Source organism: Hyperolius riggenbachi, chromosome 1 (assembly GCF_040937935.1).
Source record: "Hyperolius riggenbachi isolate aHypRig1 chromosome 1, aHypRig1.pri, whole genome shotgun sequence".
Lineage (NCBI taxonomy): Eukaryota > Metazoa > Chordata > Amphibia > Anura > Hyperoliidae > Hyperolius > Hyperolius riggenbachi.
Window position 1 is genome coordinate 444,490,711 of NC_090646.1, and position 27,488 is coordinate 444,518,198.

General features: G+C 43.1%; 1 protein-coding gene across 1 annotated transcript in view; it reads right to left on the bottom strand.

Annotated features, from left to right (window-relative positions):
* SLC5A1 (solute carrier family 5 member 1) overlaps positions 1 to 27,488 on the bottom strand; it is an 80,510-nt gene that overhangs the window by 4,123 nt on the left and 48,899 nt on the right. The window contains exons 6-14 of the mRNA XM_068271461.1: positions 24,694 to 24,799; positions 17,966 to 18,046; positions 15,935 to 16,158; positions 15,548 to 15,683; positions 15,347 to 15,454; positions 11,620 to 11,770; positions 8,918 to 9,086; positions 5,944 to 6,159; positions 2,446 to 2,554 (exon numbers count right to left, since the gene is read on the bottom strand). Coding sequence (XP_068127562.1) covers positions 2,446 to 2,554; positions 5,944 to 6,159; positions 8,918 to 9,086; positions 11,620 to 11,770; positions 15,347 to 15,454; positions 15,548 to 15,683; positions 15,935 to 16,158; positions 17,966 to 18,046; positions 24,694 to 24,799 — 1,300 coding nt within the window. The remainder of the gene's footprint in view (positions 1 to 2,445; positions 2,555 to 5,943; positions 6,160 to 8,917; positions 9,087 to 11,619; positions 11,771 to 15,346; positions 15,455 to 15,547; positions 15,684 to 15,934; positions 16,159 to 17,965; positions 18,047 to 24,693; positions 24,800 to 27,488) is intronic.

Here is a 27,488-nt window from a genome sequence, read left to right on the forward strand (position 1 = left end):
ACTGCTGAATATATGCAAATTAACCATTGTACCCTTATAGCTGACTACATATGACATTCCTTTAAAGCGGTATTGTCACCATAAAAATCAAATTTCAACAGCAACTGGTCTGAGTGTATTAAGTGATAAAGATGCTAATCCTGCATTCCAAACTTGCAAAACTTTTTCTGCTGTTATGGTTTGTAATTATCATATACTTTAGGAGCACTGGCTCTAGTGCCAAACAGTGGCAAAGAATTGAATGCTGTGAGTTCTTTTTATCAATAATATATTCCTCCTCTTCCATTTATTTCCCTGCCTAGCTGCTTATCAGAAACACCCTCTGATTACCTGTGTTTACAAGCAAGGCTGAGGTGATTCAGCGATTGGATGTGTAAATAAAAAAAAAGACAGTGCAGTTGTTAGTATACACCTCAGTGGGAGTGTCTGAAGACTCTGGGAGGAGGACAGCTAATGAATACACAATGAGCAAGAGAAGTGAGGGGGGAAACAAAAGTTAAGGAGGATATGATGTCAGCATTAGCTTGGCAAGATGGCCACTGCCTAGAATAGGATTTTCTGCTTTTCCTTTATAAAATTCACAGGAATCATTACGTGGATAACACAATACATCTGTTATGTAAGTAGAAGTAGTATTTATCTACTTGTATCTGTGTTTTTTATTTCTAGGTTAGCATGGGTGTCGCTTGTTCTTTAAGTAGCAATGGGGTATATTTACTAAACTCCATTAAACTTAACTTGTGCAGGCAGAGCATGTTACGGGGATTTAAACTAAATTTGTAACTTGCTAGGTAATTTGTGTAACTTGTGTTATTTATGCCATACCTACGTGGCCTGTTACATAATCAATGTATGTGTACGATATAAAACAAGTTGCCCAATTTCCGTAAATCCCTATAAACGTAACTTTCGCTGCATGCACAGGTGAAGTTTAATAGGGTTTACTGAATATACCTCAATGAACCCTGTAGGAACAGTGTAGGGGAAATGCTGTGCGTCTGTTGGCCCTCTTATGACAAGACTTCGCTTTTCCACTTGGAATAGACTTGGAATAATGTGATAGACTTTTTCTGTCCCCCTGTAACCCTGTTTTTTTACAGATGACTTGCCATCAACTTACTCTACTGTTAATGAGAAACGCAATGTAAATATTCTCACCAGCATTATATTGCTCTACTTAGTTCATTTTTAAAGCACAGATCATGATGTAAAATGTACTGTAAAGATGACCATACATACATAGATTGCCACTCAATGTGACAACCAGATCAATCGCTCTCTGATCTGAATATGATCAGAGAAGGATTGAATCCTTCCACACACTGCACATAGATTTTCAATAGATTTCAGCATGCATTATAATGAAAATCTATTGAACCGCAACATTGCACTGTTTGATACAGTGTAGTGCAATAGGCCGTTGGTCTACCATCGCTCCTCCACCACCCCCGAAAAATTAAAATTTTACATCTGTCAAACGAAGAATTGCGATCAATTATCGATAAAAGTTGATTAAAAAAATTACGTTCGATGTGGCATGTTGTGCTTAAGATCCCCGGTACATTAGAATCTGGTGGGAATCAACCTGGAAAATCAATGTGTTTATGGCCTCCTTAAAGGTTACCTGTTGTCAGGGAGAAAAAAAAATACCTCAGAGGCTTTCCTGATCCTCATCCACCCTCCTGCGCTGTGCTGGGACCCTCTGAGCAATCTTTCACATTAATGTTGAAGATTGCTCACAGCTGCATTCCCCTCCATGCATGAACACAGCCACACTACTCTGGTGCAGGACCACTATCACGAAAATTTTTTAACATTTTAAATACATGTAAACATATGCAAATAAGAAGTACACTTTCTCAAAGTAAAGTGAGCCATAAATAACTTTTCTCCTATGTTGCTGTCACTTGGAGTAGGTAGTAGAAATCTGACAGAACCAACAGGTTTTCGACTAGCCCATCTCTTCATGGGGATTCACAGCATGGCCTATACTTTTTAAAGACACTCCCTGAAAATTATTTATACAAAATTGCTGGCTAGCCTCCTTCCTCGCTACACACTTTTTTGGCATTAGGACGGAGCAACTGACATTTGCTAAGTGCTTTTGAAAATAAAACCCGAAGAACCCCCCATGAGGAGATGAGCTTGTCCAAAACCAGTCGGTTCTTTCAGATTTCTACTACCTACTGTAATTGACAGCAACATAGGAGAAAAGTAATTTATGGCTCATTTTACTCTGGAAGAAATGTACTTCTTATTTGTATGTGTTTACATTTGTTTTCTAGCGCTGCGTAATATGTTGGCGCTTTATAAAATGCAATAAATAAATAATAAATATTTTAAATGTTACGGTTTTTGCAATAGTGGTTCTTTAAGGTTTGTAAGTCTTGTACTGTAAATCAATAAACCTTTGGAGTATGGTTAAAAAATACATATTGGACTCACATTCGTCATAGGTATCATCATCTTCTTCTATATTAACCCAGTCATCACCAGCATCAAGGTCTTCTCTCTCCTCTTTGCTGTTCCTCAAGGACCAGCACAAGCGGTGAAGCTACCAATGAAACATTGTTTTATATTTTTTATTATGTTATTTTAACAAGATCATATCAATGAAGAACAGTGACATGTTTATTTTAAAAATCTGCAAAATTTTCAAAATCAAATTTCTACAAATCCCCCTATATGCCCCCTATACCATCTCTTCCCCCTGGGTCTACCTCCACCTATTCTGGACATAAGGAGGTGATGAGCCCCTTGTCTATTTCCTTGACATGGACAACAGTGCTTTGCAAGGGGGGGGATTTCCATCTTTCTATTGCAGAGCACCACTCATGTCAAGGACCATACAAGCTAGACTTGTTCTGACAGTGGGGCCCCACTGATTGGCTGTGCCATTTTGGCAATACTAGACTGCATGGGGGACAAAGATGTATGGCCAGTTTACACTGTGTGATCTGTTAAACTTGAATTCAAAAGCAAAAACCCTTTAAAAGTTCATAGATTTTATCTAATGACTGATCATTTCATCACACTAACTAGATGTGCTTTTATTTCAAAAATAATTAAAGCAGGAGGGTTTGTAAGTATAGCAATAAGAGCAGCTCTCTAAACATAAGCATAATCTGAAAAAAAAATGGAGAAGTGGGCAATTTCAAGTACAAAATGTATAGATTTGTTTACTGATAAATACATAACATGGCACAGTGCACCCCCCTCCCCCTCAAATCCCTATACATTACAAACAAACACAACATAAAGTACACAGTAATATACCAATGAGTGAGCCCATTAATAGGTCATTCATATTCAAGGATCTCTCGTATGAATTACTATGACCTAGGTCCAGATTCATAAAGATCACACTAACATGGGCTTGTTAGCTCTAGGTATGAGAAGATGTGACAGCCGGGATCAGTCTAGCAGTCATAGCCAGCTCAACAATCCTTATCCATCCATATTGCAGCAATACAATAGTGCTAAAGACCTATGTCTGGCCTCATAGCAGGGTCCTCGTTACTCCTCGCATATGCTTGATTGCATTGCACCTCAGGGGGTTTATAAGTCTATACTTTAGTAATTTCAAATGAGCCCTTAAGACTCACCTTTTCATGATCGCATACCCCACGTAACCCACTACATCAGTACCATAATAAGTTCTGCTGGGCACCCTCTCAACAGACGCACCTATTGTCTCTACCCCCACCCTTTAGATCAGTGGTCCTCAAACTAAGGCCCGCGGGCCGAATGTGGCCCCCTGAGGTTTTTTTTCCCGGCCCCCACACACAAAATGTATTACTTATAGATGCGGTCAGCTGCATCTTTAAATATTGGTTGTCCACATATAGAATAGCCAGACATCCACATGGAAGCCAGAAAGCAGTAATTTGCTGGTTTCCAATCAAAGTCCATACATCAGGTGACACTGCTGTCCACTGCAGGTTGTCACCTGGGTATACTTCACTGTCTGGCCCAAAAAGACTTCTACATCATTTTATGTATACTTCGGCCCCCCAGCAGTCTGAAGTATGTTGACCCGGCCCTCGACTCAAAACGTTTGGGGACCCCTGCTTTAGATTGTAAGCCTCTGGCAGGGCCCTCCTCTCTAATGTTTACAGCTTGATTATGCAATCTTGCTGTCTTACTGTGGACTAGAACAGTCTCTATTTTGACCAAAGACAATGAACTACTGTTTTCAAATAATGTGCATGATCGTGTTTTGTTGTGAGCTCCTTGTATGTCTTAAGGTCCGTACACACGCCGGACTTTAGGCAACGACGGGTCCGTCGTTGCCTCCCGCTGGGTGGGCGTGCCAGCGACAGTCCGGCGTGTGTACGCTCTGTCGTCAGACTGATACGGCTGTTTCTGAGCGATCCGCCGGGTGGATCGCTCAGAAACAGCCGTATCAGTCTGACGACAGAGCGTACACACGCCGGACTGTCGCTGGCACGCCCACCCAGCGGGAGGCAACGACGGTCCCGTCGTTGCCTAAAGTCCGGCGTGTGTACGGACCTATACCTTATATGTTAACCCATTTATCTATTTGTGCTACCCTGCGTAATATGTTGGTGTTTTATAAATACAATTAATAATAATAATTGTACTTAAAATGTGCTACTTCCCCATTCTTTTTCTAGATGTGCTTTTAGTCTCCCATCTAAGAAGTGTACATTCTTTTAGATAATATAGGTCCTTACAGTATGTGTTGTTAAGACTAGAGGTATCTGCTATCTGTTCTGCAATGGGGATGCTGTTACTCCACTATTAGAAATGCTGCTGATAGCACAGCCAAGTCCAATTGTGAAATTTTAATAGTTTCTAGTAATTTTTCACCAACTACTGGGTTTCTATGCAAGGTATTATAATCTTGTTGTCATAGACTGAGTGTACCCTGAGAAAGTCACGTGACAAGCTTTCACTGCCTCTAACATCCAAAGGGCCCGAGGATTCTGTCTACTTCTGCTCTATGCAGCTTGAATATTAACATGAACATAAAGATCCACAGACTGTATGACTTCTGCTTGCTTGAAAATGTATTTAGGTAAAAGCAGCTGCATACAATTTAGGAGCAACAGGTCAATGTGTTTTACATTAAGAGCTTACCCATGAGTAAGCACATAGTGTGAAACGCATTGGCATCATTGCTCCTAAATTGTATGCACCTGCTATTACCTAAATTAATCTTCAAGCAAGCAGAAGTCGTACAGTGTGCATATCTTTTCATTCATGTCCATGGAATGTCGGTAGGCAGCCACTTGTTTTGGCCAGTACAGGCTTTGGGGAGAAGTCTGGTGGAGCAACTTTTATTTTTTATATTAACTCAGATGCCAAAAGCTAACCTCCTCTCCCCTTGGCCTAGCTTCCTTTCCCATTGTGATTTTGTTTTAGACATATCCAGTTTTTTGGATAGTGTGGTCAGGGCCGGTTCTAGATGCAATGGGGCAAAAGTAACTTGGGGGTCCCCCTGACACCCCCCTTCCAACTAGATCACCCTGAGGGCCCCTGAGCCAGCTGCCAGGCCCAATCCAATCCTCCCCCGTCACACAATATCATTAGGTGTTCATCATATGGCCCCTAAAAAGCATTTTTGGGTCCCCATTTTTCAACTTCTCCTTTTCCTATGCAGCGTAAACGCTCAACATCCCCACTGTCATGGGTCACCACAGAGCCTATGGAGGCCAGTTGGAGGGGAATCTTGTGGGGCTTCCATAGGCTCTGGGGCCCCGGGGGGGGGGGGGATTGCCCCCTTTGCCTATATGGAAGCACCGGCCCTGAGTTTGGTACATGGTTAGAACCACTTTTTCTTCTCATGTGACCCCATCTATAAGATTTTGCACTTCTGGTCCAGAAAAAATGTCATCTGTACCCTTACTGATCATCACCTTGGTTACATCAAATGGAATACAATCCAGTAATTAATGCTTCAGTTTTATATTTACTCACATGTTTGTCTGGAATTGGTTTCGTCATGAGGGATACCGCCAGGACAATAATGCTGGTACACCCAAACAGGATAATAGCAAAATACAGGTAGTGCACCCCACAGATAATTTTAGGGCACTTGCTTGGCTTCATGCAGGATCCCGTGCCAAAAGCGAATTCTGAGATCATCCGCGACAAACCAATTAACAATCCAATAACCAATCCCCAGAAAGCTCCCTGTAATGAAAAGTGTAAATATCATTAAAAATCAAAAATCAAGACAGACATAAAAAATCAGTAGATAAACAATGTCATAATTAGAAATGATCACAAATAGTTAATGAAATGCTATTTTTTCTAGGCTGATGTAAATTTAGTTTCAGTTTGTATGCAGCTTGAAACTGGATCAGTCAAATTTAGAATTGCTGCCAATTTTGATTGGTCCAATTTCAAACTGTATGCAAACTGCAACAAAATTTGCATCAATGTAAAGAAGGACCGCAACAAACACTGATGAGGCTTCTAAAACCAGCAAACTATTCCTAGAGAGGGTTAAAGGAAAACAAACATCACAAGAAGCAACTAATGCATGTGGGTCTCAAAGATCAGCCTTTAGTTATAGTTAGAGCATCTAAAAATGCATCTAAACATTTAAGGTGAAGAGGTACCACCCACCTAGTAGACTAATTGTGTCCCATCCCAATAAAATGCCATGTCAGTATAAATGTTGTACATGTTACAAAATTATATCAAAACATGTTATATTATATGGTGCTTAGGGGTAATATTTGATTCTTCTCTCTCATTTACTCCTCACATTAACTCCCTAACCAGCTCCTGCTATCTCCAACTCAAAAACATAGCACGCATCCGACCTTTTCTCTCCCATGACATTACCAAAATGTTAGTACATGCTCTTATTATATCTCGATTGGACTATTGCAATATATTGCTTGGTGGACTTCCAACTAACAGACTAGCACTGCTCAATTCTGTACTGAACTCTGCTGCTTGACTTATTCATCTCTCCTCTCGCTCTTCCTCTGATGCTCCTCTCTGTCAAGCTCTTCACTGGCTACCAATTAACGAGAGGATTCAGTTCAAACTCTTAACCCTAACCTACAAAGCTCTCCACAATCTCTCTCCCCTGTATATCTCCTCACTAGTCTCCAGATACCAACCCAACCGCAATCTCAGATCTGCACACAAGCTTCTTTTATCCTCTTCTACAATTACCTCCTCACATTCACGTGTACAAGACTTCTCACTTCCCTCACCCCTCCTCTGGAATGCCCTTCCACAGCACATCTGCCACTCTCCCACCTTTGAAATCTTTAAACGCTCCCTCAAAACCCACCTTTTCCGACAAGCATATTCTCTTGTTTAGGCCATGCACCCACTAAATAACCTAATTACGCACTGCCTGTACATATACTGTATACTCCCCACCTCTTGTTTCCACCCCATTCCTTTAGATTGTAAGCTCGCAAGGGCAGGGCTGTCACCCTTTTGGGTCATGGAATGTTATTAATTGAATTGCTTGCACTCTGTTACACATTTATACATTTTAGTCATCATGTTAAATCAAATTGTAATCAGAGTTGCTGTATTTTGTATAAGTGTTCATATTGTCTGTATCATTATGTATCCCCTGTTTGTTTTCTCACATTGTACAGCGCCACGGAATATGTTGGCGATTTATAAATTAATAATAATAATATTACATAACTAGACAGAGAATTATAAAATATAAAATCCATACAGTCACATACTTTTAGAAGTACCAGATATGTGTGAAAAACCTGTGCTTGCTGAAAAAAAACTACACATTAAGGAAAAAGGAAGGAGTTTATGGGGACAAATCAATCATGAGGCTCAAATCCAGTGGGCATGGATGCCCTTTCGTACCCCAGTATTGAGCCGGTGTAACCAGAAGGCCTCCCACCGTTGGAGGAGACATGTAAACCCCCTCAGAGGCGTAGCTAGGGTTTCCAGCGCCCGGGGACAAAGACTATTAATGCGCCCTGTAAGGTCAAAAAAGGGGTGTCGGCATGGTAATGGGTGGGGCCAAATATACATGACCTTAGCAGTGGTGTAAAAGGTCTGGCAGGGAAGTTTGAGCTCTGCCATAGTGTTTCCCCCCAAAATACATGTAATCTGACAGCATTTCACCAAAAATACATGTAATTTGGCAGAGGTTCCTCCAAAATACAGATATTTGACAATGGTTGCCCCAAAATAGACACAATCTGGCAGCAGTGGTTCCCCCAACATACATATAATCTGGCAGCTGTTCCCCAAAATACACTTAATCTGGCAGCAGCGGTTCCCCAAAAATACAGTTAATCTGGCAGCAGTTTCCCCAAAATAGGTGCCCCCAGTATAGGTAACCAGGTCTATAGGTGTCCCCAGTGGTAGTAACCAGGTAAATAAATAAAAAAAAAACACAGGTCACAGCTGGGCGCCCCTAGGGACCCAGCGCCCGGGGGCACTTGTCCTACCCCGCCCACCCCTAGCTACGCCCCTGAACCCCCTCTTATAGAGCAGCGTAAACCTTTCTATGCCCTTTCTTTTCTCAGCGCTTGCTGAATTCAGTTATTTCCTGAAAAGTAAATAAAAGCCAAAATAGTCCTATCTGAGTGAGAAAGGGCGTGTGATAAGGTTACTGTGCTCGAAACCTCAAAGGGTTATTACTTATGTATGTTTCTCAGCCCAGAAAGGCAGATTTGCCTTGGCTGCTTTTTAAAATCATGTTTTAAAATGAAGTCCTTAAACTGAAGATAAAAATATGAGATTCAGTTCTATGTTATATCTACTTTTTGTAAAACACAAACAATTAATATTCTCATATGTTTATTTTTTACTTCAGGTTTGCTTGAAGCTGAATGATAGAGTACAGTCATTAATAGTCATACTAAAGAATGTCACTTTATGTAACTGATCATTTTACTTCCATAGTTATTTCCTTGATTCATTCTCCTTATTTATAACTAACCTGTTCATTAACTCTCTTAATAAAGATAGCCAGGAAGAAGACTGATGCAATTGGAGGTCCCAAGTAACTAGTGACTGACTGTATGTAATCAAACAGCTGTCCACTTTGTGCAGACTGCAGGATGGGAACCCAGGCAATGCTTATTCCAATTAAGAACAGAATGAAGATTCTGAAAAGAGATATTATATTACGAAATACCCATACGTAATTGCCATAGACAGGTAAAAAAGATTACAGTTGAGAAGCTTCATGACATAAACAAGATAAGTATATGGTCTACTCTTGATAAATCAACTGAACCATGCTGGTCCCTCAACCCTTCATTACTAGCAAATGTGGAGATATTGCAAACAATTACAAAAAAGGCCGCATACACACTGTCTACTTAGGTTGCCCATCAGGGATCAGGCCCTGATTCCCTTGGGCGACATTGCTGGCCTGCTGTACAGATGCGTATCAGCTGTGTAGCTGATGATGCACTGTGTAGCTTTGCGTGGGGCAGAGTGATGATGTAGGGACAACGAGCAGTTCACGTGTGACATCACGCATTGCTGGGGTTGAGTACATCCGTCCAGTGGATCGCTCGCAGGTTGCTTGTCGGGGCCGTCAGGTGCCATTCACACGTCTGATTGTCGACTGAGGCGGTCGTTATCGGCCACCTCAGCTGACTTAAATCAGGCATGTGTATGAGGCTTAAGATAGAGGACTACGTTGCCCTTAAAGAGAATACCTGATCTCACCATCTTGGACATGCATAGAGTAGTTATAAGAGGCCATTTTATACAGTTAGCTTCTAGAGAAAACAGTGCACAATGTGAAATGCAAACCAAACTCAAAAAAGATTATGCTGTTAAACATGCAGCATTTACATTAAACCCGGGCAAAGACCAGAAAGCGGAATTAGACAGGGCTTATGAAGTTCTCAACCTCTGTCTCACTCATAAAGCTGGGAAACAACTACATTACACTAGATTTAACTTCCTTGGTGGTAATGACAAGCTCAGCTCGTCCATTACCGCCGGAGGGCGCCGCTCAGGCCCTGGTAGGCCGATTTTCATATTATTTTTTTTTAATACACGCAGCTAGCACTTTGCTAGCTGAGTGTCTACCTTGATCGCCGCTGCCCACTGCCGATGCGCTGCTACCCGCTGTGTTAGAGGGCTCCCCCCCCCCGAGACCCCGTGCGCAGCCTGGCCAATCAGTGCCAGGCAGCGCTGAGGGGTGGATCGGGACTCCCGATGATGTCATGACGGCCGATGATGTCATCACGATAGTCACCATGGTGACGGGGGAATCCCTAAAGGAAATCCTGTCCAGAACGGGACTTCCATATGGGAAGATGCGCCAGCGGCAATCGGAGAGGCTGGGCGGACGCCGCAGGGAGGGGGGAATCATGTAGCTAGCGATAGGCTAGATACACGATGGAAAAAAAAAAGTGCTGTGCATCCACCCTGGTGCATTTATTAGAACGCCAGGGTGGTTAAATATGACCTAAAGAGTAATAGACAAGACACTCTACTAGCCAGAGATCTACGCTGCCCTGACCTGACCTGAACCCCCCCCACCAATTAGGCTGAAAATGGATAGTATTGCCATGACAGCCAACCCAAAGTAAAACCTGGAGATATTTCATCACCACCTAGGTCATCTCTATAATACGTCAGACAGGACTTCTAAGGTAGAGATAGACAACTTCCTGTAATCAATCCCGCTCCCTACCATCGCACAAGATTGGAATGGTCTCTTGACATCCCTGCAACATTGGGGTTTTGGTAAACAATTTATCTCTTGGTTAAAAGCAGTATATTAAGATCCCGAAGCATTCACAAAATACAGTATAAGGGCTTCAGGTCATTATAGTTCAATATTGCTAGGGAAACGAGGCAGGGATTTGCCATGTCCTCCCTTATTTTGTCCCTGATTATAGGGCTTCTCACTCTGGCAATACAAACACAAGCCAATATCACAAGTTAAGCTTGTTTGTAGACATTGTAGCAATGATAATTTCTAATCCTCAACAATCAATCTCCAATCTCTTCTCTCTCTTAAAGAGAATCTGTACTCTAAAATTCTTACAATAAAAAGCATACCATTCTATTCATTTTTGTTCTCCTGGGCCCCTCTGTGCTGTTTCTGCCACTCCCTGTTGCAATCCTGGCTTGTAATTTCCATTTTTATGCAGTGTTTACAAACAAAAGACATAGCAAGTGATACGCTGAGTGTGTGAGTCATACAGAGTGTGCAGCGGGCCTGGAGAGGGTGTGTATAGCTTCTATGCAATCACAAGCAGCACAGCACATTCCAGCCTGACTGCCTCAGCCCGACAGAGGAGAGAAGATTAGATCATATAACAGAGATAATACAGCCACTGTGCAAGTAGGAAAGGCTGCAGTTAGACAGAGCACATTAGAACAGTTATAGGAACTTATAGGATAGAAGAAATAAGGATGAAAATGTTGTTACAGAGTCTCTTTAAGGTGCGTACACACATCCAACTTTACGCCTGATTGTCGTTTAAACTGGTCTTTAAATGAGCACTTAGATGAGTTTTGTGCCTGAATTCAGATAGACAAGATTTGTTTCTGCTCTTACAAATATGAAAGTTTAGTAAAGGCAACAACTGGTCATGCTGAAACACAGGTCCTGTGCTTATTCATCAACCTATGTCTGTTTCAGGAAAAGCAACAAGGATCATAATTTACCTTCCAGCTATCATCAGCTCTTTCTCTGATGCCCTCTTTCGGATCTTGGTGTAAATGTCCATAGTAAACAGAGTGCTGGCACTATTAAAGATGGACGTCAGGGAGCTCATAAGCGATGCCAACATTACAGACAACATCAAACCTCGAAGACCTGGTGAGGCAATTCATAGTCATTGAAAACAGGTGAGGAAATCAAATGAGGAAATTATGCTGAATGTCTGTTGTGAATCGGTAAACTTTATTTCACATCGGCAAAAGCATAAGAATTTTAGACATACTGTAGAAGAATCCAAACTTTTTAGACACAAATTATCAGAATCTATAGGCAATGAAAGACTCTTTCTTTAAATCTAACAATCACTAACTGCCTATTATTGGAACCTTCTTATCATTACCTATCTGTCACTAGGCTCTGCCTATAATTGCCTGCCAGCCACTGGAATATATTGATCACTACCTGCCTGAGACCAGAATAAACTGATCACTGCATGCTTGCCACTAGAGTCTATCCCTACTTGCTTGTCACTTCACAGTGACAGTTGAAGCAGGTCAGAAATGGCGCTGCATTCTAATGAAGCTGTGCACAGTAGGATGGCCAGAGGCTGGGATCCTTAATGTCACACAGTGATAATGTCAGTCTGGCCATGTGGCCCATCCTCTACTAATCCTAGGTGTGCTTATAGCCAGCTTGGCTGCCCTTGCCCACTGCTAAACACTGCCAATGGTGGCCGCAATGATATTGGGCATTGATGCTGACTGCCCAATCCTCCTATTACCAGCAGAGAGTTGCTGCCAGCACTGCTAATGAGGCTGTTGACAACTGTTGGGGCTACTGAAGTCCCCATGGTTGTCCCAGAGACCTTCTGATACCATCCACTGTCAAACCCAATGCACTGTGCTCAAGGACAAATGCCAAGTACTGGCCCACTATCAATTATTTTGCTGTGGCATAGAAAAATGTACATCCTCAACGTCAAGTAACCAAGGAATCCAATTATAAAGACTGTTATCAAAACTGGACAGTTGGAGAAAAATGAAGCCCAGTCTGAATCCATACCACAAAGAGTCTTTTATGAGGGCATTGTATGAAGCCCTAACCAGTATTAGTATATTGTTCCTGCTTGAGTACTAGTTGAATTTCCATCTGTGCAGCATGTGCTATATTCTTTTCATAGTTACTAAATTATTAGTATTGGACCTAATTTATGGGTAACAACCACTCTAGCAATACGAATAGGAATCACCTGAAGGTCTTTCCATTGCCAGCATAGCATCTCTAGTAGCTGAATGTTGCTCCATCATTAGCTTAAAGAGGAGCTGTCAGCCATACTATCTCAGAAAAAAAACTACACATATATAAGTTGATAAATACTTGCTCTACTTACATAACATATGTATTGCACTGTCCACGGTTTGATTTTAGTGATTTTTCTACAGTAAAAAAAAGAGAAAATCCTTCTTTGCATTTCCCATTTTAAGTGTGGCTATTTTAAAGCCAATCCTGATGTCATTTCCTCCCTTACTCTCCTCTGCCTGATTGTGTATGCATTGCCCGCCCTCCACTATAGAAAGTGCATTGTCTCAGCTGAGAAATACTGGCCAATCAGAGAGGAACAGAGGTGTGGGAGGGATAAACAGGAGGAAAAGAGGCTTTACCAATCAGGCTACACTGGTTAAGTCTGAGGGGGAAGTAGAGAAGCAAAAAAGGACAACCCAGCATACCCTGCAACTTTCTTTTTGAGTTCTAAATTTTGTGTGTACCAAATAAGAGTCAGGTAAACTGGGGAATCGTCATTTACAGTGGGATGCAAAAGTTTGGGCAACCTTGTTAATCGTCATGATTTTTCTGTATAAATCGTTGGTTGTTACGATGAAAAAATGTCAGTTAAATATATCATATAGATAGGAGACACACACAGTGATATTTGAGAAGCAAAATGAAGTTTATTGGATTTACAGAAAGTCTGCAATAATTGTTTAAACAAAATTAGGCAGGTGCATAAATTTGGGCACCACAAAAAAGTTATGAAATCAATATCTAGTTGATCCTTCTTTTGCAGAAATTACAGCCTCTAAACGCTTCCTGTAGGTTCCAATGAGAGTCTGGATTCTGGTTGAAGGAATTTTGGACCATTCCTCTTTACAAAATATCTGTAGTTCATTCAGGTTTGATGGCTTCCAAGCATGGACAGCTCTCTTTAAATCACACCACAGATTTTCAATTATAATCAGGTCTGGGAACTGAGATGGCCATGCCAGAACATTGTACTTGTTCCTCTGCATGAATGCCTTAGTGGCTTTTGAGCAGTGTTTAGGGTCGTTGTCTTGTTGAAAGATCCAGCCACGGCGCAGCTTCAGCTTTGTCACTGATTCCTGGACATTGGTCTCCAGGATCTGCGGATACTGAGTGGAATCCATGTGTCCCTCAACTTTGACAAGATTCTCACTGCCTGCACTAGCCACACAGCCCTACAGCATGATGGAACCACCACCATATTTTACTGTAGGTAGCAGGTGTTTTTCTTGGAATGCTGTGTTCTTTTTCCTCCATGCATAATGCCCCTTGTTATGCCCAAATAACTCAATTTTAGTTTCATCAGTCCACAGCACCTTATTCCAAAATTAAGCTGGCTTGTCCAAATGTGTTTAGCATACCTCAAGTGGCTCTGTTTGTGCTGTGGGTAGAGAAAAGGCTTCCTCTGCATCACTCTCGCATACAGCATCTCCTTGTGTAAAGTGCACCGAATGATTGAACGTTGCACAGTGACTCCATTTGCAGCAAGATGATGTTGTAGGTCTTTGGTGCTGGTCTGTGGGTTGACCCTGACTGTTCTCACCATTCGTTGCTTCTGTCTATCCGAGATTTTTCTTGGTCAAGCCTTAACTTGAACTGAGCCTGTGGTTTTACATTTCCTCAATATGTTCCTAACTGTGGAAACAGACAGCTGAAATCTTTGAGACAGCTTTCTGTATCCTTCCCCTAAACCATGATGGTGAACAATCTTTGTCTTCAGGTCATTTGAGAGTTGTTTTGAGACCCCAATGTTGCTACTCTTCAGAGAAAATTACATGAGGAAAGAAACTTACAATTGACTCCCTTAAATACTCTTTCTCTAATTTGATTCACCTGCGTATGTGTGTTAGGGGTCACTGAGCTTACCAAGCCAATTTGAGTTCCAATAATTAGTTCTAAACGTTTGGAATCAAAAAAATGACAACAGTGCCCAAATTTATGCACCTGCCTAATTTTGTTTAAACAATTATTGTGTACGTAAATCCAATGAACTTCATTTCACTTCTGAAATATCACTGTGTGTCTCTCCTATATGATATATTTAACTGACATTTTGTATCATAACAATCAACGATTTATACAGGAAAATCATGACGATTAACAAGGTTGCCCAAACTTTCGCATCCCACTGTATCACCAAGAAAAGTAATAGTGATTTTAACTTTTGGATTACCCGGTTATCATCCTTATTACTTGTTTACCAGATAAAAATAAGGAATTTATTTTTGATTTTATGCCTGACACTTATACTTTAAACGTTTCTGGCATTGTGCCACTAGTGACAGAGCAGCACCTTGTTAGCACACAACAATTCTGTACTAGTAATAGAAAATTATTTCCTGTGAAGAGCTTGGGAATCCCAAAACTGTTGGTGCTGAAGTAACTAGCATATGTTGTCTCAGAACAAGAATATAGTAATCCATTGCTTCTTACCATTTGGCATCAAGTCAATCACCAATTTAGGGTATGCTATATTTGTACATCCAACATCAGTATCACAGTAGTTTCGACAATACTCTGGCAACACACAAGCTACTTGATCTGTAAACAGAAAGACAAGACATGCATGTTAGTAACTTAGTGTGCATTTATAAAAGATTAGTACTAATCAAAAATCTTGAGTAACTGCTTTACTTGTGTACAGAATGCGGCTTATCATTCCTGGGAACACCATCAAAAACATGGGCAGAAGTTTTAGATATCCAGCAAGGATACAGCCACCCTTCACATGTGACATGTTCTTGGCCGAGAGACATCGCTGGACTATAACCTGGCAAAGCAAAGCAAGTTAAATTGGGTGTTCATCACATTCATTATGAGTATATAATCAATATGCCTGATAAAATAAAGATAGAACTTTTTTTTTACCTTTTTCCTCCTAATATACCCAATCACATTGATGACATCTTTTTAAATTCTCTGTAACCTGATTGGCTGTTTGAAGTGAAAGTAAACATAGTGAAAAGTTCTCTCTATATTGTATCAGGTATGAAGACTCTGCTCAATACATCTGTTGCTTACCTGATCTGTACACCAGTACCACAGAGCCAAGATGGTTAGACCAAAGATAAGACCTGGCCATGGCATATCTCCAGTGATGGGATCTCGGAAGAGGTGAAAGGCATCAGATCGTGGAGTGTAGCAAGCTGGATCAGCAACCGTTCCATCAGTACTTACAGTCTCATTGGGAATAGCAGACATGTATCTCGCCATAAAATTTTCATAACCGCCAACTTCTTTGAATGCTGAAAGAGACATTTTATATTTATAGCAAAATATGGTGCTGGCTTTCTAAGCCAAAATACATGTAATCACTGCCCTTTGTCTGAAACAACACTCCAGTGATGCAATACTCCAAAACAGTTCATGGAGCAATGCAAATCAATCCTGAATGAATGAATGAATGAATGAATGAATGAATGAATGAATGAATGAATGAATGAATGAATGAATGAATGAATGAATGAATGAATGAATGAATGAATGGATGGATACTGTTATATACTGGCTGGTAACACATACAGTACAGCACCAGTATCTGTTCATACACAGCACCAGTATATGATTTTTTTATTTTAATTTGGTGTGTGTTGGAAGAGGAGTAGTCTTATACGGCGAGTATATCCCAAACTCTATATTTTATCTGGAAAAGATGAGGGGTCGTCTTATACGCCCCGTCGTCTTATACGCCGGAATATACGGTACTAGTCAGCAGTGGCATAGCAAAAGATTATGGGGCCCATAGCAAAACTTTCATGGGGCCATTCTTGAGCAATGTCACATGCCCCTAACCGGCCCCTTAATTGGGCAATTTAAATTCTCTTGCGATTTACACTTCATATAGTCCATGGGCACTTAAGTTACATCAAGTACCACCTGGGCCCCTCTGCTACACCCTTGCTAGCAGTGGCGGCTCCAGCTTCAGATTTTTGGGGGGCTCAAAAAGGGCACAATGGCTGGCAGGCGGGGCCTTACAGGGGCACATGACAATACAAAAAAAATATCCACGTGCACGCCCATGCCATGCCACACTGTGCTGTGCCCAACTGCCCGTGTGTGTGATCACTGTGATGTGACTGATGTGATGTGTGTCACTCGCTGTGTCAACTTCAACCAACCCACCCAGGCACCCACGGTCACGGACTGTCACCGTAACCCACTGACCTCGCTCCTGCCCAGACAGACTCCTGGCTGTCCTCGCTGAGTGAGCCGCTCCTTGGCTTGGCCTCGGACGGTTGCCGCCGGTGTGGTTGTGTCTGCGCAGCACTGCAGTGTGACACACACTACTAGGCCTGGCTAGCTGAAGCTGGGTGATGGGCGGGCCACGGGAGACGAGACTGTCACTGACTCAGTCACTGAGCAGAGCAGCGTGCAGCATGCCATGCGTGTGACATCACACAAATTTAAAACGCCATGGACATGCCCTTGTGGCTCTGTGCACGCCGCACAGGGATCCGTCTGCCCTTTCTTAAGGTTGAATTTTGAATCCAGCTGCAAGTACTGGGCCCCTGGGGGTCGGGCCAGGGCGGGGGTCTTTTGGAGGGGCTCACAACATTTCAGCTGGGGGTGGAGCCTGGGTAAGCCCCAGCGTGGCGTGCCACTGCTTGCTAGTCAGTAAAAGTATTTCTAAGATATCTGCATTGGGCCAGTCTTTTTCAGACTTTCAGATCCTGCCTTGACTAACAGTTTTCCCTTACTGATGACATTATGGGCACTGAAAGTTGTATACTAGAAGCATTTTGCAGTACTTTATAGCTGTTGCTCTGGATGCATCAGTTAGCTACATTATCAGAAAGTCAGTTGCTTAGAGGAGCCCATTGTTGCTGGGCTACAACCCAAAGTTTGAATTTATTGAACTCTGCAGTTGACCCATACCTAAATACCTGAAACATTTTTGCTTATTTACAAATAATCTATGCTGCCCATGTTGCATGAATGAAGACTGCATTTCTTCACAAGAAAGTGCCATCTTTTACTAAATTGTCGCCCTATGTTACATTCCAGTAGAAGTAGAGTGTTGTACCATGTTACATTCTGGTACATTTTACTCACCAAAGCCCATCAGAATAAAGGATCCTATAACCATGATAATCGTCTGAAGAGTATCCGTGTAAATAACAGCTGCCAAGCCACCTAAAATAAGAAAAGGCCCAATCATCATTGGAACCATGTTAGAGTTATCATTTAAAACCAAACTCTATTCATTATTATTATTCACCATTATTTACTATTATTACATCTTTTATAGTGGAACCGTAAAAAAGTGCTTTGTAAGTTTATATTAAGTGAAGATAATGTATAATAAGTGATAATAACACACTTACAACTTAGGTCACCTAAAATGATTGTTTATAGTTACTTCATCTGCCTTGTTAGAGGACAACTGAAGTGAGAGTGATACGGAGGCTACCATATTTTTTTCCTTTTAAGCAATACCAGTTGCCTGGCTATCCTGCTGATCCACTGCCTCTAATACTTTTAGCCACAGACCCTGAACCCTGAACAAGCATGCAGCAGATAAGGTGTTTCTGACATCTTGTCAAATCTGACAAGATTAAGGTCATGCTTGTTTCTGGTGTTATTCAGACAATACTGCAGCCAAACAGATCAGCATGGCTGCCAGGCCAAAAAAAAACTAACTTAAGGAAACTTATTCACTTAAAGGGACACTTACGCCAAATTAAAAAAATGAGTTTTACTCACCTGGGGCTTCTACCAGCTCCCTGAAGCTGTCCGGTGCCCACGTAGACTCGCTCCGATGCTCCTGGTCCCGCCGGCAGCCACTTCCGGTTTCACCGACAGGCCGAGAACGCAAGTTATTCTTCGCGTTCCTGGCCATAATAGCGCCCTCTATGCTGTTATAGCATATATCATATAACAGCATAGAGGGCGCTATTACGGCCAGGAATGCGAAGAATCACTTGTGTTCCCGGCCTGTCGCCGAAACCGAAAGCGGCTGCCGGCGAGGCCAGGAGCATCAGAGCAAGTCTACGTGGGCACCGGACAGCTTCAGGGGGCTGGTAGAAGCCCCAGGTGAGTAAAACTCATTTTTTTAACTTGGCTTAAGTGACCCTTTAACCTCTAAAAGACTGCAGGGCTAAACCCCCCTAGTGACCAGGCAATTTAGTTTAAAAGGCCACTGCAGCTTTAAGGCCAAGCTGCAGGGCCGCACAACATAGCACACGAGTGATCCCCCCCCCCCTTTTCTCCCCACCAGCAGAGCTCTCTGTTGGTGGGGTCTGATCGCTCCCCCCATGTTTATTTTTTTTAAAATAAATATTTGTGTTGCCGCTTTTTTTAAAAAAAACCCTCTTCCTTTAAATGCCTTCCCTCCCTCGCTCCCTCCCTCCCCACAGCCGGCCAATTACGGCGATCGGCTGTCATAGGCTTCTGCCTATGAGAGCCGATCGCTCTCTTGTCCCCCAGGGGGACAGCCGTGTCACACGGCTGTCCCCAGTGCAGCGCTGCTGCTGATCGCAGCGCTGCACAGAGTAAATAGACGGCGATCACGCCGTCTAACAGTCTCCCGAGCGGCAATAGCCGCTCGGAGACTGAAGGCGGGGCGGAGCTCCGCCCCCCAAGCAGGAGATGCGCGCGATCTCCTGCAAAACAGAGCCCCAGGACTTTACGCCAATTGGCGTTAGGCGGTCCTGGGGCTGCCGCCGCGGCCACGCCCACCGGCGTGACGCGGTCGGCAAGAGGTTAAAGCGGAATATAACCCTGCATTTCAACTTTGCTCTAAAACATTATTTACAGCATATTATATGCAACCAGCATTTTTTTTTTACTAGACAATTGGAAGGGTTACACACAGAGTTTTAAAGTTCGGTGGAGAGAACTGCAGACGCATCCGAAGCTTAGATACATTTAACTAAACAGAATGTAACAACTGTGGAATGTGACTCACTCTTTCTGACTGTGCAGGAGCTGGAGGACAGCCAAAGAGTGTGTAACATTCCTCGCTTCGGATGCGTCTGCAGTTCTCTCCACAGAACTTTAAAGCTCTGTGTGTAACCCTTCCAATGCTGGTCTAGTAAAAAAAAAAATGCTGGTTGTATATAATATGCTGTAAATAATGTTTTAGAGCAAAGTTGAAATGCAGAGTTATATTCCGCTTTAAAGAAAGGGCAGGTTCTGGGTTCTACAGACCAATGAGTTGGAAACTTCTCTCTGCTGCTGTGGAAGTCATTGGGAGCAGAAGTGCTGCTGAAGGCGGGCCGTTTTGTACTGCGCATGCGCAAGCACTGACACTCGTGCACTCGCAGTACAGAGCCGCCTGTCTTCGGGGGCACTCAGGCTCCAGAAGACTTCTGAAGCCTCCTGCAGATTTGAACGGAGGAGCCTGCAGAGGAACGAGGGGACAGTGAGAGGAACAGAAAGGCTCTATTGGACCCAGAGCCTTCCCTCATAACCTTTTTCAGTATCGCTTCAGACTCACTTTTAAAGGAAATGAATATGGCATCCTCCATATACCCCTCACTTCAGTTGTCCTCTAACAAGGCAGATAAGGTGATTATAAACAATCATTTTAGGTATTATAATGTCAATCACTTTCAGATAGAATTACTGAAAATTGCATATCCATTCTACAAATTGTCAAGTTGGACAAGATCTCCTCTCAACCAAGGGTAACCAACACAGGTGCCCCACAGGGCTGTGTCCTATCCCTGATGCTGTTCTCCCTCTACACCAATAATTGCAGGTCATCAGCTGACTCGGTTAAGGTCATCAAGTTTGCTGATGATACTACCATCGTAGGCCTCGTAGCCAAGGACGATGAGCAGGCCTATCAGCAGCAAGTTGACAATATCTGCCTATGGTGCAAGGAAAACAATCTGATCCTCAACATGGCCAAAACCGTGGAGATGATCATAGACTTCAGGAAGCATCCACCAACACCGCCTCCTATCTTCATCGACGGCACTGAGGTCGTAAGGGTACCCTGCGTCCGCCTCCTCGGAACCCACATCTCCAGCGACCTGTGCTGGCATGCCCACACTGTCACCCTACAGAGGAAGGCACAACAAAGACTTTTCTTCCTACGTCAACTGAGAAAGTTTGGGATGGCCCAGGAACTTATGTCTAACTTCTATACTGCCACCATAGAATCTGTTATCTGCTCATCCATACTGGTATGATACGCTGGCTCCTCGTGCGGCGACAGATACAAGCTACAGAGAGTCATCAGGTCAGCAGAGAGAATCATAGGGAAACCCCTCCCCCCGCTTGACTGCCTCTTCTACTCCAGACTGCGCTCCAGAGCTCAAAGAATTGCAAGTGATCCCTCACATCCAGGCCACCGCTACTTTATCCGGCTCCCACTGGGAAAGAGACTTCGGGTCATATCCACCAAGACAGCTAGGCACAAGAACACTTTCTTCCCCTCGGCTGTCAACCTTCTGAACTCTATTAAATGGCTCCCGCCCTAGGCCTGCAGTCAGAACGACTGCTCTGCTAGAACGGAGGCCCCAGCCTCCAGCATCACAGTGTTCAGCCGCCCAGCTCTGCACGGACAATAATGATTTGTTTATGTTTATTATGTCTGCTCTGTCTTAGGGCCCGTTTCCACTATAGCGTTGCGGAATCGCCGGCGAATCACCGCAGGCAAATCGCATGCGGGTGCGATTCCGCATGCGTTTTTTGCCGCGATTTCGCATGCGATTTCACATAGGTAAGGCTGTATGCGAATTTAACCATGTCACTGCCTGTGTAAATTAACATTAATACCTATGCGAAATCGCATGCGAAATCGCGGCAAAAAACGCATGGGGAAAACGCATGCGATTTCCCTATTAAATACATTGCGTGCGATTCGCCTGCATTCCACACGCAGGCGAATTCTGAGGGCCCTACCCTGCAGATTTTTTCTGCACAGAAAAACGTGCGGGGAAACGCACAAGTGGAAACAGTCCCATCCACTTGTACTGACTGTGCGAATCCGCATGCGGCAACGCATGCGGATTCGCGATAGTGGAAACGGGCCCTTAGTCTACAGTTCTTAATCTGTTATAGCAATTTGTCTTCCCTCCTGAGTAGTGATGGGCGAACAGTGTTCGGCACTGTTCGGGTTCGCCCGGATTTTGGCCTGTTCGGGTTCGGTTCGGCACCCCCCGAACACCTCATGGTGTTCGGGAGGGTGCTCGGCCACGCTGCCCGAACCCAAACAGGCCTTCTTTGTTTGGCCGAACACAGCCGTGTCCGGCCGAACATAGCCCCCTATAGGGTCCCAGCATAAAGGGAGAGCATGCCCCGAGCACGGGGGGGGGGGGTTTGGGGGTCAGAAATGCCCCCCACCCCTCCCCACTAAGCTCTCCCTTCTGCTGGACCCTATAAAATTAAATCTAAGTCCCCCGAAGGTACCTTGCAGGCTGGCAGGAAGCGGGCAGTCGGAGAGCATAGGCGCTAGTACCATCTGATACTTCCACCCTCTCTCTGACGCACTTCCTGTTTAGATTTGTAAGTCACGTCAAGAGAGAGCAGAAGTACCGCGATGACGCGTACAAGGGTACGCGTCATCTACATGATTTCCGCCCCCCCCCCCCCCCCGCGCTCGGGGCATGCTCTCCCTTTATGCTGGGACCCTATAGGGGGCCCCAAAGGGACATGTTCGGGTTGGGTTCGGCCCGAACATGCCGAATATCGGGGGCATGTTCGGCCGAACCACCCCGAACCCGAACTTCTGGATGTTCGCCCAACACTACTCCTGAGCTGTTTTACATCTTCTGTGCCAACCCCAATTCCGGTCACGACTTTGGATCGTGCTTGGCGAATAAAAACCTATTCTGATTCTGATTCTGACTTTCAGGGCTGGTTCTAGATGTTTTGCTTCCTGAACCAAATTTGTTAGGATGTGCCCCCCCCCATTTTAAATGATCACACAGCACCTGACAATTTGCTCTGCTTTATTCAATGTTTTCACATGATATGCTGCAGCTTAACACAATAGCACACTGGCTGTGGGTCTGTGAGTCTCACTTCTCTCCTCCTACTCTAAATGCATGCGGTTAGTGTTTAACACAGTACAAAATGTCGCCCCTGTAATCTCTGCAACTAATGCAAATGTTTCACCTTGCTTCATGAGAGAGCCGGCCCTGCTTCTTTTTACACAAGACTGAAACTGTAACAGGTTTCTCAATTGAGCTATTGCATTTAGTCTGCATGTTTGACTTTTTCATTTCAAGCATGGAAGAAACAGAAGGCTGGCATGTCAGCATTGCCAGAAGGATTTACGCAAAGGGCAGAGCATTCTGTTGATTACAACATTAGGATATTGGTCTGTTATGGTGTGTTTGGAACAACTGCATCCAGGATACACAACTTGCATACAGTTGCAGTTAGCAGCCAGCAGCACACACTGTATGTGACCTTTGTGCATTGCTAAGGATCTATTATGTTATGATAGCTTAATGTGATAATGTGTTTGTGTCACATGTGTGCCATTCAGGTCTAATTTCTCCTTATCACCAATTTCAAAATGACTAAGTGAGCACTTCATTTTGTTCTAAGCACCTAGATACAGATTTTCCTGGTTACATTTTTTCTGTTTTACAACAGCCTCCCAGCTATAGCTTAATCCTGGCAGTAAAATGTTAATACTGTTCTCTGTTCTAGAAAATAAGACATTTGTCTATATGTGTAGCTATAAATACTTACACTTGTTAAGCAAAATGAGAGCAGTTGCTGATACAAATTGTCATTTTATAGATAGCCGTGATCAATAAGGACGCCGTAAGATAAAACTCCTGTACAAAACTACTAGAGTACACAATATAATGCAGCCATTCTGACTAATGCTAGGCTCACACAATACAATTTTCTGACAGATTTACTCTCAGATTGATTATTTCCAACAGGTCTAACCTGATTTCTGATCGATTTTACGTTCACTTCTATGGAAAATCGATCAGAAATCAGATCAGACCTGTTGGAAATAATCGATCTGACAGAAAATCTGTCTGAAAATTGTATAATGTGTACATAGCATTACTCTTGTATAATTAAACCATTTTCCGATCTCAGGGACGCCCTGCCCTCTACATGGGGATGGAGAATTATTTCGCAGAAGGCGTGGTCTGAAAAAATGGGTGTGGTTGGGCATTTTTAAAAAAAATTGTAACAGCTTCCTTGTTTAGCCCTGCTTTCATGTACCTCATTTACAGTGCGCCAATTTCATGCATTTGATTGTAGTGCTCCCTATTATAGTGGCCCAAAGTATAGTGCTCCTGCTTATTCTACCTCCTATTATTGTGCATTATACTGTCACCGTAATATAGTGCTTTTATTATGAAGTTCCTTATAATACTGACATCCAATTTAGTGCCCCTTATTATAATCACTGCAATTTTAGTAAACTTCATTATACTGCCCCACCCCGCCCCCTTTTTAGTGAAGGCTATAAGGTGCATATTAATTGTACAATTCCATGGCCAATTGATCATATTCGATCGCTGCAGTAATTGATCCAAATCGATCAGTTCAGCCCATTAATAGACGAATTCCCGCTAACCAATTTGATCAGATTAATTTAATCGATCTGTTTTTTGGATCGACGTGAGTGGATTGGCTAGCAGGAATTTGTCCATTAATGAGCAAGCCCATCTGTGCTTTGTTGCAGAATTGGCACTCAGATACTTAAACCAAAGGATGGTCATGCACCTGCTAAAGGAAGGGAGGTAGCAAGTCCAACTTCAGCTTGTAGTAATTCAGAGTAACCAATCAGAAACCGTGTTTTACGGGTCTGTTTCTAGTAAGCTGGCATCTGATTCTCTGTTTGTACCTACCTGTCACAGTGTATAGAGCAGTAATCAGCAGCAGCATAACAATGGCTATGTAGATATTGATTCGCATAGCTTGCTGGATAAAAATGGCTCCTGAAAACATATCTGCCTGAAAAAAAGGAATAAGCTTGGAATAAGTATATGACTCCATGATCATCTCTTCATTCATTCCTGCCAACTCATACACCTCTGCCATAGTTATAATTATTTATTGTATTTATAAAGCACCACAGCGCTGCATAACAGATAAATGGGTTAACATATAAGGTAGGACATACAAGGAGCTCACAACAAAACAAGATGATGCAAATAATTTGATAACAGTAGTTCATTGCATTTGTTCAAAATAGAGACTGTTCTAGTTTGCAAAAAGGGTGTCAGACCGTGAGATTGCATAATCAAGCTGGAAACACTAGGGAGGAGGGCCCTGCCAGAGGCTTACAATCTATAGCGTGGGGTGGAGACAATAGGTGTGCCTGTTGAGAGGGTGGCCAGCAGAAGGTATTATGGAACTGGATCGAAAATGTAGGCCAGGCAGGTCCTGTGCACCGATTTGTAGACCAAGCACAGCATTTTGGAATTGATCCTGAAGAGGATGTGGAGCCAGTGGAGAGCTTTACAGAGGGGAATTGTAGAGGCACTGCGATGAGAGGGGTTGAATTCTCTGGCTGCTGCATTCATTACTGATTGTAGGGGGGCAATATGATTTGAGAGAAAGCCTTATGAAAGGGTATTGCTATATTCCAGGTGATAGATGACAAGGGAATGGATGAGGGGTTTGGTGGTGGCATGGGACAGGGAGGTACAGATCCTGGAGATGTTGCAGGATCGAGTAATACCTTGGATGTGGGGTGCAAAGGAGAGAGCCAAGCCCAGGGTGTCACCTAGGCATCGGGCTTGGGGGGTAGGGCGGATGGTAGTGTTGACAATTGTGATATGCATATCTGGGAGGGGTGCAGCTATGCGGGGAGGAAATATCAAAAACTCAGTCTTGTTCAGATTGAGCTTCAGGATCCTGGTGGCTATCCAGGAGGAAATGGAGGTGAGGCAGGTGGAGAGCTTGTCCATGGTAGAGGAGGAGAAATCCAGGGCGTGGAGGTATATCTTGGTGTCATCGGCATACAGGTGGTGGTTGAAGACCATGGAGGAGATGATTTTCCCAATTGAGGTGGTGTAGAGTAAGAACAGTAAAGGTCCCAGGATAAAGCATTGAGAAACACAGACCAAAATGAGTAAGGAAGTAGATGAGGCACCATTGAAGGATGTTGTGAAGGAGCGGTTGGAGAGGTAGGAGGAGGTCTAGGCTAAGGCTAGGTCCTGAATACCCATGGACTGCAGGGAGTGGAGCAGGAGGGAGTGGTTGACAGTGTAAAATGATGTGGAGAGGTCCTGGAGGAGCAGGATGGAGTAATCACCTTCGGTCTCCATATACCTCTCAGTTCAAGTGTGCTTTAAGGGCAGTGGGAGGTTATCTTGTCAGCAGAAGTGATGTTAAGGAAAGGTTAGGTGACAAATGGTAGGTTAGCATTTGGGTTTAGGGTCAGAATAAATTAGGTGGAATGGGGGGGGGGGAGGGGACTTTGAATATTTTGTGTAGCTTTTTTGTGATTGTAGACACGTGCATGTAGATATACTGGCTTTATAAATATTTCAAAAATGATCAGTCAGCATTGTTGCAACATGTTTGGCAGCCTTCCCAAGAGCATGCATGAGACAGACCATCTGCTATACAGAGAAGTCAAAAGCAAGAACCTCTCTTTGGACAAAAGCAATTATTTACATTATAAACAGATTATTTAATACTAAATTACTAAATTACATACCCATTGCCCGGGTATGTAATTGGCTAGTGTTAGCTCTGCCCACTTTTTCTAATCCTAACACACAATTACTCAATGATGACCTAGTTTGTGAGCTTTGCGGTCTTTGGCATCAATAATTGGCATTGAAATGAAATAAATCTAATTGGCTGTGGCTCCACTCCTTTGAAAATCAATAGGTGAATTTTGATTAGCTTTTGTAGGCTCCACCCAGTTTTCTGAATATTAATCCCAGTCACCCCGTGACCAACTGTGCAAAGTTTAAGAACCATGCCATTGACAGACAGTGTAAGAATGGCTGCAGTTTACATTCTGGCAGTGAAATTTGTATTTTTCTCCACCCACTGATGTCCTAATGTTTCCTGGGTATGTATTTGGCTGCTGTTGGCTGTGGCCACTTTTTCTAACCCTAACACACAATTGTCAATAGTCAATGACCAAGTTTGTGAGATTTGTGGTCTTTGGCATGAATAATTTTCATTGAAATGAAACACATATGAATCGCTGTTTGTGGCCCCACCCCTTTTCTAAATATTTAACCCCAGTCACCCAATGATCAACTGTACCAGGTTTAAGGCTTGTGCCATTAACAGTGAAAAAATGGCAGCAATTAAATATTTGCCTTGAAAATCAATAGGTGAATAGTGATTGGTTTTTGTAGGCTCAACCGACTTTTCTGAATATTAATCCCAGTCACCCAGTGACCAACTGTGCAAAGTTTTAGAACCCTACAATTAATAGTGTAAGAATGGCTGCAGTTTACATTTTCCCAGTGAAATTTGTGTTTGTCTCCACCCACTGAAGACTCGGCATTGCCCAGGTATGTATTTGGCTGGTGTTGGCTCTGCCCACTTTTTCTAACCCTAACAAAAAATTACTTAATGACCAAGTTTGTCATTTCTTTGGCATCAATAATTTGAATTGAAATAAAATAAATCTGATTGGCTGTGGCTCCATCCCTTTTCTGAATTTGAACCC